Raw genomic sequence first — 17,308 nt, 5'->3', positions numbered from 1 at the left:
CCTATCCAGCTCTTCATTTCTGAAACCTAATCCAAATTGCAGACTCCTCCGTGTTGATATGTAAAGCAAGTTTTATTTGATAGTACAACACAAGTAAGGTCTTTGGTTGAATGTATTAATAAGAATTTTCAATTAAATCTCTGTGAATTTAGTACTACTGTATCTATCATTTGTAGCTTTGATCACATTTACAGAATTGTTTGGGGGATGCTGAGAGAGAGTCCTGGTGTTCAAGGATGTAATTTTTTTTATTATGAAAACTTCAAATGCATATAAAGTCAGAGATTAATGAACCTGATGTTTTACCTAGTTTTAACATTTACCAAAAAAAGGCCAATCTTGTTTCATTGATATACCCACCTACTCCCCTACTTCTTGGGATTATTTTGAAGCAAATCTCATGTGTCATATTATCTCATCCTCAGCATATGTCTATAATATAAGGACTCTTCAGAAAATATATAACCACGGTACCACAATCACATCTAAACCATTAACAATAATTCCTTAATATCACCAAATATCTAGCCAATGTTTACCTTTCCCTAATGAAATTATAAATGCCTGTGTGTGTGTTTTAAATATAGTATGTTTAAATCAGGATCTAAATAAAACTTATATGTAGAGATCAATTGGTTTGTCTAAGTCTCTTTGGATCTATTAAGTTTCATCCTTCATCTCCTCTTCCCCCTTGCAAAATAAACAAAAAAAATAAACACACAAAATGTGTTCTTGTTGAAGAAACCAGACTGCATGTCTTGCAAAATTTCTCATAGTCTAGAATTTCCTAGCCTCAAAGTCTTAATCTTTCAATCCTTCTTAGTTATCCTTTCATCTTTTGTCAACATCTAGGCTGGTAGCCACTGTCCCATATTCACTGAAGACTTTTCACCTGGATCATAGCCTTACTCTCCATTACACATCTGTTCCAATGATTTCTCAATTGTGTCCCAGGCATTGTCTTGCCAACATCTTGTTAGGGGCCACGTGGCCATCCAACATCCTAACCTCACAGTTCCTTGACCTCTAACTCCAGTACACATCATCTCTTCTCTTCCTCGGTCACCCACACCCATGGCCACCCTCAGGATATTGTCATCACTTGGAACTGTGCATTAGAAATGTTAACTCAGTGCTGATCACAACTCTCCCATCCTTTTGGCTGTATCTCTAGTCCAACTACATCTGCCCCCAAAGAAACTTCCAAGGTTTTTCCTTTTTTCCCAGTCTAAAAGCCCTTCCTCAGATCTCTTCCTTTTTCTAGTACTACTTTTACTAACAGTCTCAATTGCATCCTCTATTCTTCTATTGCAATCATCTGTGGCTCAAGCCAACCCCGCAACCTAATTTCTGTATTCCTACAGAGAAGGCAGAAAATCCTACAACACAGCATCAGTATCTCCCAACCATGCTTAGGCTTTCTTCAGTTAGTTTTCTCTTTCCCATTTCTCATAGGAACAGCCATCATTTTTCTCCAGTGCCCCTGGAACTCATCACTAGAATCATCATCAATGATGTTGGGAATTCTATCTGTGTATATATAAAAACTGGAACTGTCTGCAATGCTTCATTCATTCTATTGATAACTTTTGCTACTGAAACTCTGTACTTCCTTGGTTTCCACATCACTTTTTTCTCCTGGTTCTTTTTGCCCCAGTGACTATTCCTTTTCATCCTCTTTCTGCCCTTTAAAAGTTGGTGCTTCTCAGGGTTTCATCCTTTGCCCACCTGTCCTCTTATTTTATTATGCATTCTTCCTATGTGATTCTAGCAACTCCCATGGTTTTACTTCCCAGCTCAATGCTTATGATCCCCAACTCTCTATTTCTAGCCTGTATTTCTCTCTAGAGTTTCCTACCTACATATTAATTGGTCTCTAGACTGCTATATACTCTGATAACTGGCAGGTACTACAGACTCCGTGACATTTTTCTGACATGCTTCTCCTCTCACATTTGCTTAGTTGTTGATACAGTTATCCCTTTTGGCATCCAAGCAGAAATTGGGAGCCATACCAATTGTCTCATCTCCATATTCCTCTCCATCTCTTCAACCTACTACCTCTATCCTAATTCAGACTGCCATAATTTCTTGCACAGACAAGTCCAACCATCTTCAAACTGGCCTTGGTGACTATGGTTTTGTCTCTTCAAATGCCTTCTTTCCATTGTTGCCAAGATCTGTAAGGCCCATCAATTCCCTGCTAATGCCCCCCAGTAGACCACTGTCCTCTTTGGAGAGCACAAGTTCCTAATGGTGCATGCTAGGAAAGGATAACCAGGTTCCTGACTGGCTCTCTAGCCTTTTCTTTCATCATTTTCTGTATAGAACACTATGTTCTATTAATAACACAGAGTCTCTATTTCTTAGAACCTTCTCCCAAACTTGATCATTATTACTCTCTAAACAAATAAATCTAACCAGTTGTGAATCATAACTGGCTGATGAGCATTAGCAGAAATAACTATACCATAGTCCTTTAATTAAAAAAAAAAGATCCTACCTTCTCTTCTTTACAACACTTAATGAGAATTAGCTTTTGGAAAGAACTTAATACTGGATGCCAAGAATCATGGCTTTTGATCTCTTTTTCTTGTGTCATGAATTCCTCTTCTGGCTTCATTTTAGAATAGCCTCCCCATTCAGCTGGGTTAATGTAAGTCTCAAAAGATCCTGGAAACAGAGATGCTTTAATTAGAGTTCATTTGACTTTCAAATTAAATAAATATATTTGTTAATTTAAAAATCTCTATATTTACTATTAGTTTTTTTACCACGAATGTAAATATATTAATCTCCCCCTACCCAACCTAATTAAAAAGAATTTAAAATTGGATCAGAAAGCCAATTCAACAGCAAACCACTTACAAGGAAGCAAAGCTAAAACCAAAACAAAATACAGAAAGAGGTAAAAAATAAAAGGATGCATAGAGGCACATTAATCAAATGTGAGCAAAAAGAAAATTGAAGTGATAAGAGTAACCTTGAATAAATTAGAATTCAAGGCAAATATAATTAAATGGGACAAAGCAGGTTAAGTTATATTAATTAAATTACAAACCCCATAATAAAAACAATAAAACAAACCTATATGTGTCAGATAATAGTATAAGAAAACATCAAGCAATCACTGCTGGAGGTAGAGGAAAAAGCGGAAAAAACATAATAGTGGTCAGAAATAACACACAATGACCAGTCTGTGACAGATGAAGCAAACTGAAAGCTCTGGCATGTATAATTTGAACAATAGAAATAACATATGAATAAATTGACATATATACAACTTTATGCCCTAGTAAAAAGAATATATTGCTCCCCCCTCCTCCATGGAATAGGGTTAGGATCCTAGTGAGTCCTTAATGGTTATAACATGTGGCAAGAATTAGCATCAAAATTCCTGTCGGTACAGGGCATACAGTGTGCTGTAAGCCTCTCAGCAAGCCAACACAGCCAGCCAGTCCTCCAGGAACGAGACGGGTTCCTTTGGTCGGACATTAGGCAAAATAGTTGGCTTGAATTTCAAACTAGAAAACCACTTTCTCCAGTTGGTCTCTACTGGGGTTCTCCTCTGAGGGCCTAACAAGAGCAATCAAAGAGGTGGTGACAGAAGTGTAGTGACACTCAAGACTATGGCCCCAGAGGAGTGTGCACCTTTGCGAGACTTCTGATTTCTACGTGGAATACAGACAATTACACGGTATGAGACCACAAGGCACAGCACATGATAACTGTGGCTGTGTTATTCTGAGGACCAGAGAGGAGAACCATTTATTCTAAAATGACTTCTTTTTTCTGGAGGTTCTCATTACTTATTACATAATCACTAGGATTCTGGCTAATGAGAGAGGATAAGATAACATATTTTAAATAACTCTCAATTAATAGGACATGAAGCACTTAGAAACCATCAAAGCCAAAAGATTAAGGCAATTAGGAAGCTTTTGAAGGTAAGAATGACATTGGAATTAATTATTAAACTTCACCTGCAAAGATCAAAAGCTCACTTTTAGAACACAAGCCATCCTATCATACATGTACAAACCTTCACAATTGTGCATGATTTCCAGAGTAAACCCTGAAATTTAACAAATGGAAAGGAAGGTTGTTTTAAATAGCTGAAATTTTAGTCCCAACTGACAGGGACAACACCTGGTGACTTTTGTCGAGCCGTGATGAGTTGTTCCCAGAATTAATTTGCCTTCTGGCCTCCATCCCATCCTTCTTTGTCTCTATGTTTAAGGGGCTCCATCGAGCGTCCGGCCATCTCTAGGCTTCTCCTATATTGTTTTTCTTTTTGTGTTCTGCCTCTACCTTTAGCTGTCTTGTTTAACTGGCCCACAACATAGAAACACCATTTCTACTTGATGCATTTATTGAAGAACATTTCATTTTTTCTAGTCTTTATTTAGAAATCAAACAAGTATATTCAGATTCCAGAAATTCTGGTCCATGTAGACTTTAAATCACCACACCTACTGGTTAAATAAATAGTCATATTACAAGTATAAGGGTGATTGTTAAAGAATAGAACTAGAACACAGAACTTCAAATCAATATGGGTAAATAAAAGAATGGATAAGCCACTCGAAGGCCAGAGAGAAGAAAAAAACGAAGCAAAGACAAAGGCTGCCAAGAAAAAAAAAATCTCCACAAAATAAGATGATAGAAGTAAGTCCCTATAGATCAGGATTTCTCAGTCTCACGACTATGGACATTTTGGGCCAAGTGCTTATTTGTTCTGGAAGATTGTTCTGAGCATTGCAGGATGTTTAGCCATATCCTTGGTTTCTACCTCTAAGATGCCAGTAGTACCACCCCAGACCAGAATGTCTCAAGACATTGCCAAACAGCCCTGGGAGACAAAAATCCTCCCCAGTTGAGAGTCCCTGAAGTAGACCAATAACTCTAATAAATAATTAAAACTTCCCTGTTAAAAAAGACTCTTGTACTGTTCAAAACAACAGAATTCCACTAAAGATACACCAAAAACACAACAATGATGCAAAAGAGTTAAAAAATAAAGAGCATAGAAATATATAGAGGGGTAACACTAACCAAGAGAATTGTGCTGTAATTACATTTACATTAGAAAATTTATTTTATGGCAAAAAAAGAACAACTTAAAGAGGAATATTATTTATTTTTAAAAAGGATTTATTTATTTGAGCGGGGTAGAGGCAGAGGGAGAGGGAGAGAGAAAATCTTCAAGCAGACTCTCCACTAAGCGTGGAGCCTGACACGGGGCATGATCTCATGACTGAGGAGATCATGACCTAAGCTGAAACTAAGAGTCGGACACTTAACCCACTGAGCCACCCAGGTGCACCTAGAGGAATATTATTTAATAAAAAAGGAATAATTTACTAGGAAGATAATAATCCTAAACCTATTTATACTGAATAGCATAGTTTCACAGGATATGATGGGAAAAATTCTGGAATTACAAAGAGAAGTTGGCAATCATAGCAGTATACCTTGATACCTCAGAAAAGGATAGATCAAGTATAAAAAACATTAATAAAATAAATACCACAATAAGTTTGGGCTAAAGGTCATATGGAATCTTCCATCTAAGAAAACACACAGAGAACATTTTATGAAGACTGAAATCTAAATAAATTACAAAGACGGACACCTGGGTGGCTCAGTCGGTTAAGCATTTGCCTTCAGCTCAGATCATGAACTCAGGGTCCTGGGATTGAGCCCCACATCAGGCTCCCTACTCAGTGGGGAGCCTGCTTCTCCCTCTGCCTGCTGCTTCCCCTGCTTATGCTTGCGCACACGCTCTCTCTCTCACTGACAAATAAAATCTTTAAAAAAAATTATGAAGAATCAATTTCATGCAAACCATGACTATAATTTCCATAACATAATTAAATTATAAACAATAAAAAGATAGTTCCTCCAAATCCTAAGTGTTTTCAAACGAAAAAGTATACTATTAGAACTGATAGGGCTACTTATTACAACTTTTAAGGAAAATTAACACATAATATTATAATTCAGAGCACCACCTCTGGGGAAGAGGAGAAGGGTCCTGTGATGGAAAGGATTCTGGGAGGCTGGTACTATACTGTTTTTTTTTTTTTAATGATTTTTTTTATTATATTATGTTAATCACCATACAGTACATCCCCGGATTCCGATGTAAAGTTCGATGCTTCATTAGTTGCGACTATACTAGTTCTTGATTTGGGTGGTGGCTTGTAAGTATAGTTAGTTTTTGATAATCGAGTTGTACATTTTTTTTTTTTAAGTAGGCTCCATGCTCAGCATGGCGCCCGATGCAGGGCTTGAACTCATGACCCTGAGATCAGGACGTGAGCTGAGATCAAGAGTTGGACGCTTGGACCCCAAGTTGCATAATTTTGATTTGTGCACTCTTCCATATGTATGTAATCCTTCAATGAAAGGTTAAAAAAAAAAAAAACCCAAAGCCTACCGGATGCAGCTAAGGCAATTCTTAGAGGTAACTATATCCCCTTGAAATGGAGTTAACAGTAAATATAAGATATTGAAAATTCATGGGCCAAGCATTCATTCAAATTTTGTAGTGAAAAATATTGATACAGCAGAAGAGGTTAAAAGAGACAACAATGTTAGGATTCATGAGCCTGTTTACAACTCCCTATAGCAGATCCTTTTTGACTTATTACCTATTCGTATGGAAATAGGTTGTAACAGTATATATTGTGTAAGTCCTTTAAAAACTACAAATGATTCTTCTAAGTCACAGCACGCGAACCACATGGCAGGATGCAGCCAGGGAACATCAGGCCTAGGTGGGCGTTCCTATTAGAAGACAAAAAGAAAATGAGTAATAATTCACAAAGACAACCACAAAATATGTTTTCTCCTTGTCTAAGTGAAAAAGCAAGCTCCAACAGCATGTTAAAAATAACCATTTGCCGGGGCGCCTGGGTGGCTTGGTCGGTAAGCTTCTGCCTGCGGCTCAGGGCATGATCCCGGTGCTCTGGTATTGAGCCCCACGTCAGGCTCCTCCGCTAGGAGCCTGCTTCTTCCTCTCCCACTCCCCCTGCTTGTGTTCCCTCTCTCGCTGGCTGTCCCTCTCTCTGTCAAATAAATAAATAAAATCTTTAAAAAAAAATAACAATTTGCCTAAGACAAGTAATTAGGTAGGGTGAGACAGAAATGATGCTGAATCAAGTCTACCTGTAGACCTTTGCTCAGAAGTATAGCTGGAGAAAGCTTTCCAGTNGAAAACCACTTTCTCCAGTTGGTCTCTACTGGGGTTCTCCTCTGAGGGCCTAACAAGAGCAATCAAAGAGGTGGTGACAGAAGTGTAGTGACACTCAAGACTATGGCCCCAGAGGAGTGTGCACCTTTGCGAGACTTCTGATTTCTACGTGGAATACAGACAATTACACGGTATGAGACCACAAGGCACAGCACATGATAACTGTGGCTGTGTTATTCTGAGGACCAGAGAGGAGAACCATTTATTCTAAAGTGACTTCTTTTTTCTGGAGGTTCTCATTACTTATTACATAATCACTAGGATTCTGGCTAATGAGAGAGGATAAGATAACATATTTTAAATAACTCTCAATTAATAGGACATGAAGCACTTAGAAACCATCAAAGCCAAAAGATTAAGGCAATTAGGAAGCTTTTGAAGGTAAGAATGACATTGGAATTAATTATTAAACTTCACCTGCAAAGATCAAAAGCTCACTTTTAGAACACAAGCCATCCTATCATACATGTACAAACCTTCACAATTGTGCATGATTTCCAGAGTAAACCCTGAAATTTAACAAATGGAAGCAGGAAGGTTGTTTTAAATAGCTGAAATTTTAGTCCCAACTGACAGGGACAACACCTGGTGACTTTTGTCGAGCCGTGATGAGTTGTTCCCAGAATTAATTTGCCTTCTGGCCTCCATCCCTTCCTTCTTTGTCTCTATGTTTAAGGGGCTCCATCGAGCGTCCGGCCATCTCTAGGCTTCTCCTATATGTGTTTTTCTTTTTGTGTTCTGCCTCTACCTCTAGCTGTCTTGTTTAACTGGCCCACAACATAGAAACACCATTTCTACTTGATGCATTTATTGAAGAACATTTCATTTTTTCTAGTCTTTATTTAGAAATCAAACAAGTATATTCAGATTCCAGAAATTCTGGTCCATGTAGACTTTAAATCACCACACCTACTGGTTAAATAAATAGTCATATTACAAGTATAAGGGTGATTGTTAAAGAATAGAACTAGAACACAGAACTTCAAATCAATATGGGTAAATAAAAGAATGGATAAGCCACTCGAAGGCCAGAGAGAAGAAAAAAACGAAGCAAAGACAAAGGCTGCCAAGAAAAAAAAAATCTCCACAAAATAAGATGATAGAAGTAAGTCCCTATAGATCAGGATTTCTCAGTCTCACGACTATGGACATTTTGGGCCAAGTGCTTATTTGTTCTGGAAGATTGTTCTGAGCATTGCAGGATGTTTAGCCATATCCTTGGTTTCTACCTCTAAGATGCCAGTAGTACCACCCCAGACCAGAATGTCTCAAGACATTGCCAAACAGCCCTGGGAGACAAAAATCCTCCCCAGTTGAGAGTCCCTGAAGTAGACCAATAACTCTAATAAATAATTAAAACTTCCCTGTTAAAAAAGACTCTTGTACTGTTCAAAACAACAGAATTCCACTAAAGATACACCAAAAACACAACAATGATGCAAAAGAGTTAAAAAATAAAGAGCATAGAAATATATAGAGGGGTAACACTAACCAAGAGAATTGTGCTGTAATTACATTTACATTAGAAAATTTATTTTATGGCAAAAAAAGAACAACTTAAAGAGGAATATTATTTATTTTTAAAAAGGATTTATTTATTTGAGCGGGGTAGAGGCAGAGGGAGAGGGAGAGAGAAAATCTTCAAGCAGACTCTCCACTAAGCGTGGAGCCTGACACGGGGCATGATCTCATGACTGAGGAGATCATGACCTAAGCTGAAACTAAGAGTCGGACACTTAACCCACTGAGCCACCCAGGTGCACCTAGAGGAATATTATTTAATAAAAAAGGAATAATTTACTAGGAAGATAATAATCCTAAACCTATTTATACTGAATAGCATAGTTTCACAGGATATGATGGGAAAAATTCTGGAATTACAAAGAGAAGTTGGCAATCATAGCAGTATACCTTGATACCTCAGAAAAGGATAGATCAAGTATAAAAAACATTAATAAAATAAATACCACAATAAGTTTGGGCTAAAGGTCATATGGAATCTTCCATCTAAGAAAACACACAGAGAACATTTTATGAAGACTGAAATCTAAATAAATTACAAAGACGGACACCTGGGTGGCTCAGTCGGTTAAGCATTTGCCTTCAGCTCAGATCATGAACTCAGGGTCCTGGGATTGAGCCCCACATCAGGCTCCCTACTCAGTGGGGAGCCTGCTTCTCCCTCTGCCTGCTGCTTCCCCTGCTTATGCTTGCGCACACGCTCTCTCTCTCACTGACAAATAAAATCTTTAAAAAAAATTATGAAGAATCAATTTCATGCAAACCATGACTATAATTTCCATAACATAATTAAATTATAAACAATAAAAAGATAGTTCCTCCAAATCCTAAGTGTTTTCAAACGAAAAAGTATACTATTAGAACTGATAGGGCTACTTATTACAACTTTTAAGGAAAATTAACACATAATATTATAATTCAGAGCACCACCTCTGGGGAAGAGGAGAAGGGTCCTGTGATGGAAAGGATTCTGGGAGGCTGGTACTATACTGTTTTTTTTTTTTTAATGATTTTTTAAATTATATTATGTTAATCACCATACAGTACATCCCCGGATTCCGATGTAAAGTTCGATGCTTCATTAGTTGCGACTATACTAGTTCTTGATTTGGGTGGTGGCTCGTAAGTATAGTTAGTTTTTGATAATCGAGTTGTACATTTTTTTTTTTTAAGTAGGCTCCATGCTCAGCATGGCGCCCGATGCAGGGCTTGAACTCATGACCCTGAGATCAGGACGTGAGCTGAGATCAAGAGTTGGACACTTGGACCCCAAGTNAGATCAAGAGTTGGACGCTTGGACCCCAAGTTGCATAATTTTGATTTGTGCACTCTTCCATATGTATGTAATCCTTCAATGAAAGGTTAAAAAAAAAAAAAACCCAAAGCCTACCGGATGCAGCTAAGGCAATTCTTAGAGGTAACTATATCCCCTTGAAATGGAGTTAACAGTAAATATAAGATATTGAAAATTCATGGGCCAAGCATTCATTCAAATTTTGTAGTGAAAAATATTGATACAGCAGAAGAGGTTAAAAGAGACAACAATGTTAGGATTCATGAGCCTGTTTACAACTCCCTATAGCAGATCCTTTTTGACTTATTACCTATTCGTATGGAAATAGGTTGTAACAGTATATATTGTGTAAGTCCTTTAAAAACTACAAATGATTCTTCTAAGTCACAGCACGCGAACCACATGGCAGGATGCAGCCAGGGAACATCAGGCCTAGGTGGGCGTTCCTATTAGAAGACAAAAAGAAAATGAGTAATAATTCACAAAGACAACCACAAAATATGTTTTCTCCTTGTCTAAGTGAAAAAGCAAGCTCCAACAGCATGTTAAAAATAACCATTTGCCGGGGCGCCTGGGTGGCTTGGTCGGTAAGCTTCTGCCTGCGGCTCAGGGCATGATCCCGGTGCTCTGGTATTGAGCCCCACGTCAGGCTCCTCCGCTAGGAGCCTGCTTCTTCCTCTCCCACTCCCCCTGCTTGTGTTCCCTCTCTCGCTGGCTGTCTCTCTCTCTGTCAAATAAATAAATAAAATCTTTAAAAAAAAATAACAATTTGCCTAAGACAAGTAATTAGATAGGGTGAGACAGAAATGATGCTGAATCAATTCTACCTGTAGACCTTTGCTCAGAAGTATAGCTGGAGAAAGCTTTCCAGGTTGACATTGCAGAAAGCAGTCGATTTGGTGAAGGGTTAACATTAAATGTGTGAAGTCGGCATCACAACTCTTCACACCAGTCTCTTCCCACCCTCCAGATATTCTTATAATGATTTTTTTCCCTTAAAGACTAGCTTCATGGTGATGAGGTTGTGGGCTACGGTGAGGTGAGGTGGGGTGGAATCCAGAGCCGAGGACCAAGAAAGAATTCTTGAGACGTCTTTGGTGCAAAAATGTGGTTTATTAAAGCACGGGGACAGGACCTGTGGGCAGAAAGAGCTGCCCCGAGGTTATGAGGAGAGGCCCACCCTCAAGTTGGGAGGGGGTTAGGGATAGCCTAAGTCTCTAAGGAATTTTGGAAGCAAGGTTTCCAGGACCTTGTGGGGGCTAGCTATTGTTGGGGAAAGGTCATTTATTACCATCTAATAAAACCTTAGTCATGAGACCCTTCAGATGTATATCGGTGGGCCATATGCTTGGGGGATGATTGCCAACACGTATCTTGGGGGGGGGGTGGAAGGAAGTTTCCAAAGGAATTTTTATACATTAAAGTGTACTTACAGGATCCTGTGGGTTGGGGGGAGGGTGTCAGGCTAAGGTTGCCTTTTGCCCTTAGCAAAGTCTTAACATGAGGCAGTTGAGTCCCTAGAGGAATGTCACTTTGCCTGTTTCCAGGACTTGTCAATGGGCTGTAAGTAGTAAGGAAATGTAATAATTTTTCTTCTGCCTTTGTTTCCCACATCACTGGCAGTATTCCATGAAGCACTTACATGTGGGTAAACAGTTTTAAAAGAGACGGAGAAACAGCTGGGATCATAGACTGAAATCCCTTGAAAATTTCATGAATATTTGCCTGAGGTTCTATACTGTATTTTTAAGTAGTTTTATTGAGATACAATTCACATACCATGCAATTCATCCGTTCAAAGCATACAATCCAACATACTTTAGTAAATTCATAGATTGGTGCAACCATCACTACAGTGAATTTTAGAACATTTCCTCTCCTCAAAAAACCCCAGGCATTCTTTACCCTCCTATCTCCCCACGCCCCCAGCCTAAACAACTACTAACCTGCTTTCTGTCTCTGCAGATTTGTCTGTTCTGAACACATCATACAAACCAAATTTCATAATATGTGGTCTTTTGTGACTGACTGCTTTTGCTTAATGTTTTGAAGGTTTACTCATGTTGTGATACGTATCAGTACTTCATTCCTCTTTAGGATTGAATAATATTCTGTTGTTATGAATAGACCACATTTTGTTTATTCACTCATCAGTTGATGGACACTGGGGTTGTTTCTGCCTTGTTGGTTATTATGAACAATGCTGCTGGAATATTCATATCCAAATTTTTTGCGTGAACATGTTTTCATTCTCTCTGATATATACCCAGGAGTTGTCTTACAACATGTTTTATAGTTTTCAGAGTATAAGTTTGAGCTGCTTCTGTTAAATTTCTTTCTAAGTATTGTATACTTTCTACCGCCATTGTAATGGGTTTTTTACTAATTACATTTTCATATTGTTCATTGCAAACATCTATGAGGAATACAAATTAATTTTGTATATATATATATTTTTTAAAGATTTTGTTTATTTATTTGACAGAGATAGAGACAGCTGGCAAGAGAGGGTACACAAGCAGGGGGAGTGGGAGAGGAAGAAGCAGGCTCATAGCAGAGGAGCCTGATGTGGGGCTCGATCCCATAATGTCGGGATCATGCCCTGAGCTGAAGGCAGACGCTTAACCGCTGTGCCACCCAGGCGCCCCTAATTTTGTATATTGATCTGGTATTCTGAAACCTTGCTGAACTCATTTTTTAATTCTAATACTTCAGTTTTTTTTTTAGTAGGTTCCTTAGTATTTGCTATGTACAAAATCATGTCATCTGCAAATAGAGATATTTTTACTTCTTTCTGTCTAATCTGGATGCCTTTTATTTCATTTTCTTGCCTAATTGAGCTAGCAAGGATCTCCAATACAATGTTGAAAAGAAGCGGTTAGAGCAGATATCCTCATCTTGTTTCTGATCCTAGGGAGAATGCGCCCAGGCTTTCACCACTAAGTGTGTTGTTAGTGTGGGTTTGTGTATGTGCACTTTATCTAGTTGAGGGAGTTCTCTTTCATTTATAGTTTGTTGAGTGTTTTCATGATGAAAAGTTGTTGGGTTTTGTCAATGCTTTTTCTGTGTCTACTGAGGTGATCATGCAGTTTGCTTTTCTATTCTATTGATTCTATTGCTATGTAGCATTTATGAAAAAAATGGAAAATACTAGTATTAAAATACTAGTAACTAAATAAAGTAACTAGATAAAAGATATCCTTCATACATATTTATAAAAAATTAGTCAAGAATCATTCCAATTTCCTTGTGGTGGAAGAAAAGAAAGTTTAATAAAAATTTTTGAGAAGTTTCTTAAGATGATTTCTGACTAATTTTATGTTTGATGGCATTTAAAACATATTGTACATTTCTTTTCAAAATATGTTGCTCATGAGAAGTAGCAGGTGGTACTGGAGTGGACACAGGCTTTGGAAGCTTAGACAGGTTTGAATCAGACTCTGTCATGCATTAGTTATCTGATTCTGGAAAGTTCTTTACCCTCTTCAAGCATCTGCTTGAGAAAACTGTAAACAAGGCTGTTAACAGGGTGCTGTGAGGATAGAAGGATGATAAAGCACTGGGAAGGGCCTGGCTGAGTGACACACTAATAGCAATAGAGTGAAGTGGGCAGGCAGGCAAGCTCTACAGACTGACTGAGGGTTCCAGTGCTGGTTCTGATGTGGGAAGGTAGAAGAAAAATTATTAAATTTCCATACTACCTACAGCCCATTGACAAGTCCTTTTTGAAACAGGCAGAGTGACATTCCTCTAGGGACTCAACTGCCTCGATGTCAATGTCTCAATGTCGACACCTTGTAGCCGGATCTCTCCCCAATCCTATCTTGATGAAGGAGCAGAAGGTTGGCTGAAGACAAAGCACAAGCTGACACCCTGCAACCTCCCCCCACCCCACCACTCCTGCGTGGGACATGTGACATTCTTCCAGGGATCTCCTAACTGTCTTAATGTTAATAACTTGCTGGGGGGAAAACAACCTTAACTTGACAATGGCAAGGCCTCCATTATCTTGTAGGTCCTCTTTAGCATATGAAAATTCTTTTGAAAGCTCCCTTTTCCTTACTTCCCCCAATTCCTGAATATATAATCAGCCACTCCTCAAGACCCCAGAACCGCAGCTCTTTTCTGCCCATAGGTCCTGTCCCCATGCTTTAATAAAATCACCTTTTTTGCCTCAAAGAGGTCTCAAGAATTCTTTCTTGGCTGTCGGCTTCAAACCCTAACGTCTCTCCTACATCAGTTCCAAACCCTAGTAAGTATGTGAACATGACGAATTATTTAATCTCTCTGTGCCTAATTGTTTATCTGCAGGCTAGAGATAAAATAAGGAACTCACATAAGAGGAATAAATACTGAGAGGAATAAATTAGCTGATATCTATAAACACATAGCAAGCCCTCTGAAGTATGAATTGTGATTATGAAATTAAGATAGCATTAAGGAAGGATTACTAGAATCTATATGGGGCAAGATGGATGGGGATTGGGAAGAAAGGGCATCTGGTGGAGAGGTCTTGTCTGGTCTTGTCCTGGGAGCATAGGGCACTGAGAGTCAAATAAAAAAGGCATAAAGTCCAACCTCCTGGTGATATCCACTCAGGCACATAGTGGCAAACAGGTGCAGACTTCACATCTGCAGCGACCAAAGGCGGGGCTCAAGATGGGCAGGACAGAGCCAAGCATATAGAGTGGGGCTAAGCTGGACCTCCAGGCAAGAATTGGGAGGGCTGTGGCTCATTTCTGTGGGCCACCCGATTTGTGGTGTGTGGGTGAGATAGGCTAGTTCAAGGAGCTGGAGCAAGTTCGACAAAAGGTTGAACACAAAGAAGGAAACTGCAGGACAGCTCATATTTCAGTGTTCTAGAAGGCAACAGTTCAGCATATTAATTCCTGTGCTTTATAATGAAAGATGTGTCCAGGCAAGAGGGAGTCACGATTTCCCAAGCGGTATTGCCAAGTCTGTGAATTACAACATTTATTGAATTTTAACTCTTCATATTTGTTAGATGGTCAACTTGTCAAAACATGTTCATATCTACTAGCCCATCGGTTACTCCCTTCATCCCTTCTGTATAGGTGAGGACAGTGCAGCCTAAAGAGGTTAAATTTACCGACATTGCCCAGCTACGGGAGTCGGAGCTAAGTGGCAGCCCGGCCCCTAGGCCCCCAGTGCCTGCCCCTCCGGGCCACACGGCCAAAGGGATCACCTTCAGCCACTGCAGAGCACTGGTAGGTGCTTGTGCGCCCTATCTAGAATGACATTTACAGTCCAAACTTGAGAGAGGTACCTTTTCTAATCCTGCAGAACCTCGGAGAAAGAAATTCCATTCAACATCAGTTAAGTTTTCTTGCTGACGCATGATCTCAACACAAAGCATAAAGCTGTAGATGAGTTTATGTTGTTCAAAAAGTCCTCTCGAAACATTGATATATGTGGTTAGAAGGGTTTGTTCCAGTAGTATTTCCAAGCGCTGCTGTAGATCATCTGTCCTTAGAGAAGTTTCAATTGTTGTATTGAACAACTGTGCGAAGAGAGAGCTCTGTCAATGTCTCTGATTTAATTCTATTTCTACGGAGAAAAGAAAAATCCCTGCTCCTCACTCCCACCCATCTGGGGCCTGTATTCAGTGGGTAAATAGCAGCACAGGAGATGACTACTGTACTATGAAAAAGTCCAGAATCCATCCCAAATTGATAAGTGATATTTATTTTCTGCATTCCCCTTCCTCTCCCCAGTTTTCAGAAATGAACCACTGCCGAACTCTTGACAATATTCATCTTGATATGAGGCAGAACACAGGAAAATGGAAGTTAGCTGGCACCCCCAGTTTTTTCATATCCTTAACTCAGATTTGATAATCACTTTGGGGTGAGAGACATAAGGGCAAAGTAAGTTCATGTGCTCTTCTTGGCACTCCCCCAAGATCATTGTTAGGATATGGGAAGATGTGCTCGAATTTTCTCCAAAATTTAAGGGAAAGTCCTTGTTAATTCTCCCCAAAGTATGGTTGACAAAGGGAAAAGGGGGTGTTATTTAACATACTTAGAAGAAAAGAGGATTGAGCTTTCTTTAACAACCTGACAAGAAGCAGAGAAGTTCAAAATCCAGGGAAGATGTGATGCTTGGTGCCAAAATAAAACATGGTGAACCCTGACACACACTGGTAGCTGAGGGAAACCGGTGGTGAACAGTGGGCTCTATTGGGGATGCTCAGTAAGTTCTGCTGTGTAAGGGGTGATGCAAACTCACTGTTCCCCTGGAACGCTTCAGGTAAATGGACACTGCTTGCTGAAGTTTTGTGACATCGCATTTGCTCTTGGGAGAGAGGGAATGCTGCCACAAAGAGGATGAGGGGTGAAAGTATCCCACTCATGAGAGAGCTGTTGAGCTTCAACAGTGAATATGAGATTAAGAAGAGAGACCATACAAAAAACAAAAGTCTTGCAGTAATATGGTGGGAGTGAGAAGGAACCAAGGACTGGAGACCAGGGCATGTATGATTTATCTAAAAAAAGTTGGGGCGGTACAGTGAGGGGTTGGATAGCCTGTTGTATAGAAAGTTCTGGGGGATAAAAGATACAGAAACCAATTTGCTTAAGGTCAGTGCTGTCAGAGACTTGAGATACAGCACAGAAAAGTCTAACAGTGGAAAGGAAGTAGGATTACTGTAGAGACAGTGTAAAGAAACAGCATGGAGCTATGACTCTGAAAAGAACAAAAGAAAGGCAGGCAAGAAGGAAAACAAACAAGCTAGTTAGCGGAGGAGGCCAAGAGAAAATCTTTCTTTTCTTCCTCTGCAGTTTTCTGTGCATCTTGGGCACTTGAGTGTTGAGAAGACATGGCAGGTGGAGTCACTCTTGAACAGGTAAGTCTGAACCCAAACTCCTAGAGGGTTTTGCTTGATAACTAGACTCACGAACTGTGTGAGGCAAAAGTAACTCAACGGGGTTGAAAGGGAAACCAAAGAAATAAAGTTCACTGACAAAACAACACACCTACCTGTTTAAAATATTTTAACGAATACTGGTACATAGGATCTATTTCTGAGAGGCTCGCAATGACAAAGTACATGACGGAGCCTTGAGTGGCTACTGGACGGTACTTCTCACGAGCGATATTGATCATCACTTCCGTGGACTCGGCTTCTTTTAGCCTGATTTTAATGGCACCAGAAGTGATCTGAATAAAAATATGAAAACAAGTTCTTAAGGATCCCTTTTTAAAAAAATGGTAGG

General features: G+C 39.3%; 1 protein-coding gene and 1 long non-coding RNA gene across 4 annotated transcripts in view; one reads left to right on the top strand and one right to left on the bottom strand.

Annotated features, from left to right (window-relative positions):
• Positions 1–17,308, bottom strand: part of DNAH6 (dynein axonemal heavy chain 6) — a 207,358-nt gene that overhangs the window by 44,216 nt on the left and 145,834 nt on the right. Inside the window, 4 exon segments of the mRNA XM_034659452.1 lie at positions 2,504–2,673; positions 10,384–10,519; positions 15,361–15,594; positions 17,073–17,252. Of these exon segments, the coding sequence (XP_034515343.1) occupies positions 2,504–2,673; positions 10,384–10,519; positions 15,361–15,594; positions 17,073–17,252 (720 nt within the window).
• Positions 1–17,308, top strand: part of LOC117802000 — a 68,237-nt gene that overhangs the window by 45,413 nt on the left and 5,516 nt on the right. For all 3 annotated transcript variants that reach the window (XR_004624982.1, XR_004624983.1, XR_004624981.1), the window contains one exon: positions 16,874–16,938. This is a non-coding gene — a long non-coding RNA (uncharacterized LOC117802000). The remainder of the gene's footprint in view (positions 1–16,873; positions 16,939–17,308) is intronic.

The sequence above is a fragment of the Ailuropoda melanoleuca genome, chromosome 4 (assembly GCF_002007445.2).
Source record: "Ailuropoda melanoleuca isolate Jingjing chromosome 4, ASM200744v2, whole genome shotgun sequence".
Taxonomy (NCBI): domain Eukaryota; kingdom Metazoa; phylum Chordata; class Mammalia; order Carnivora; family Ursidae; genus Ailuropoda; species Ailuropoda melanoleuca.
Note: the sequence above shows the minus strand (reverse complement) of the source record. Positions and strands in the feature narration are given on the sequence as shown.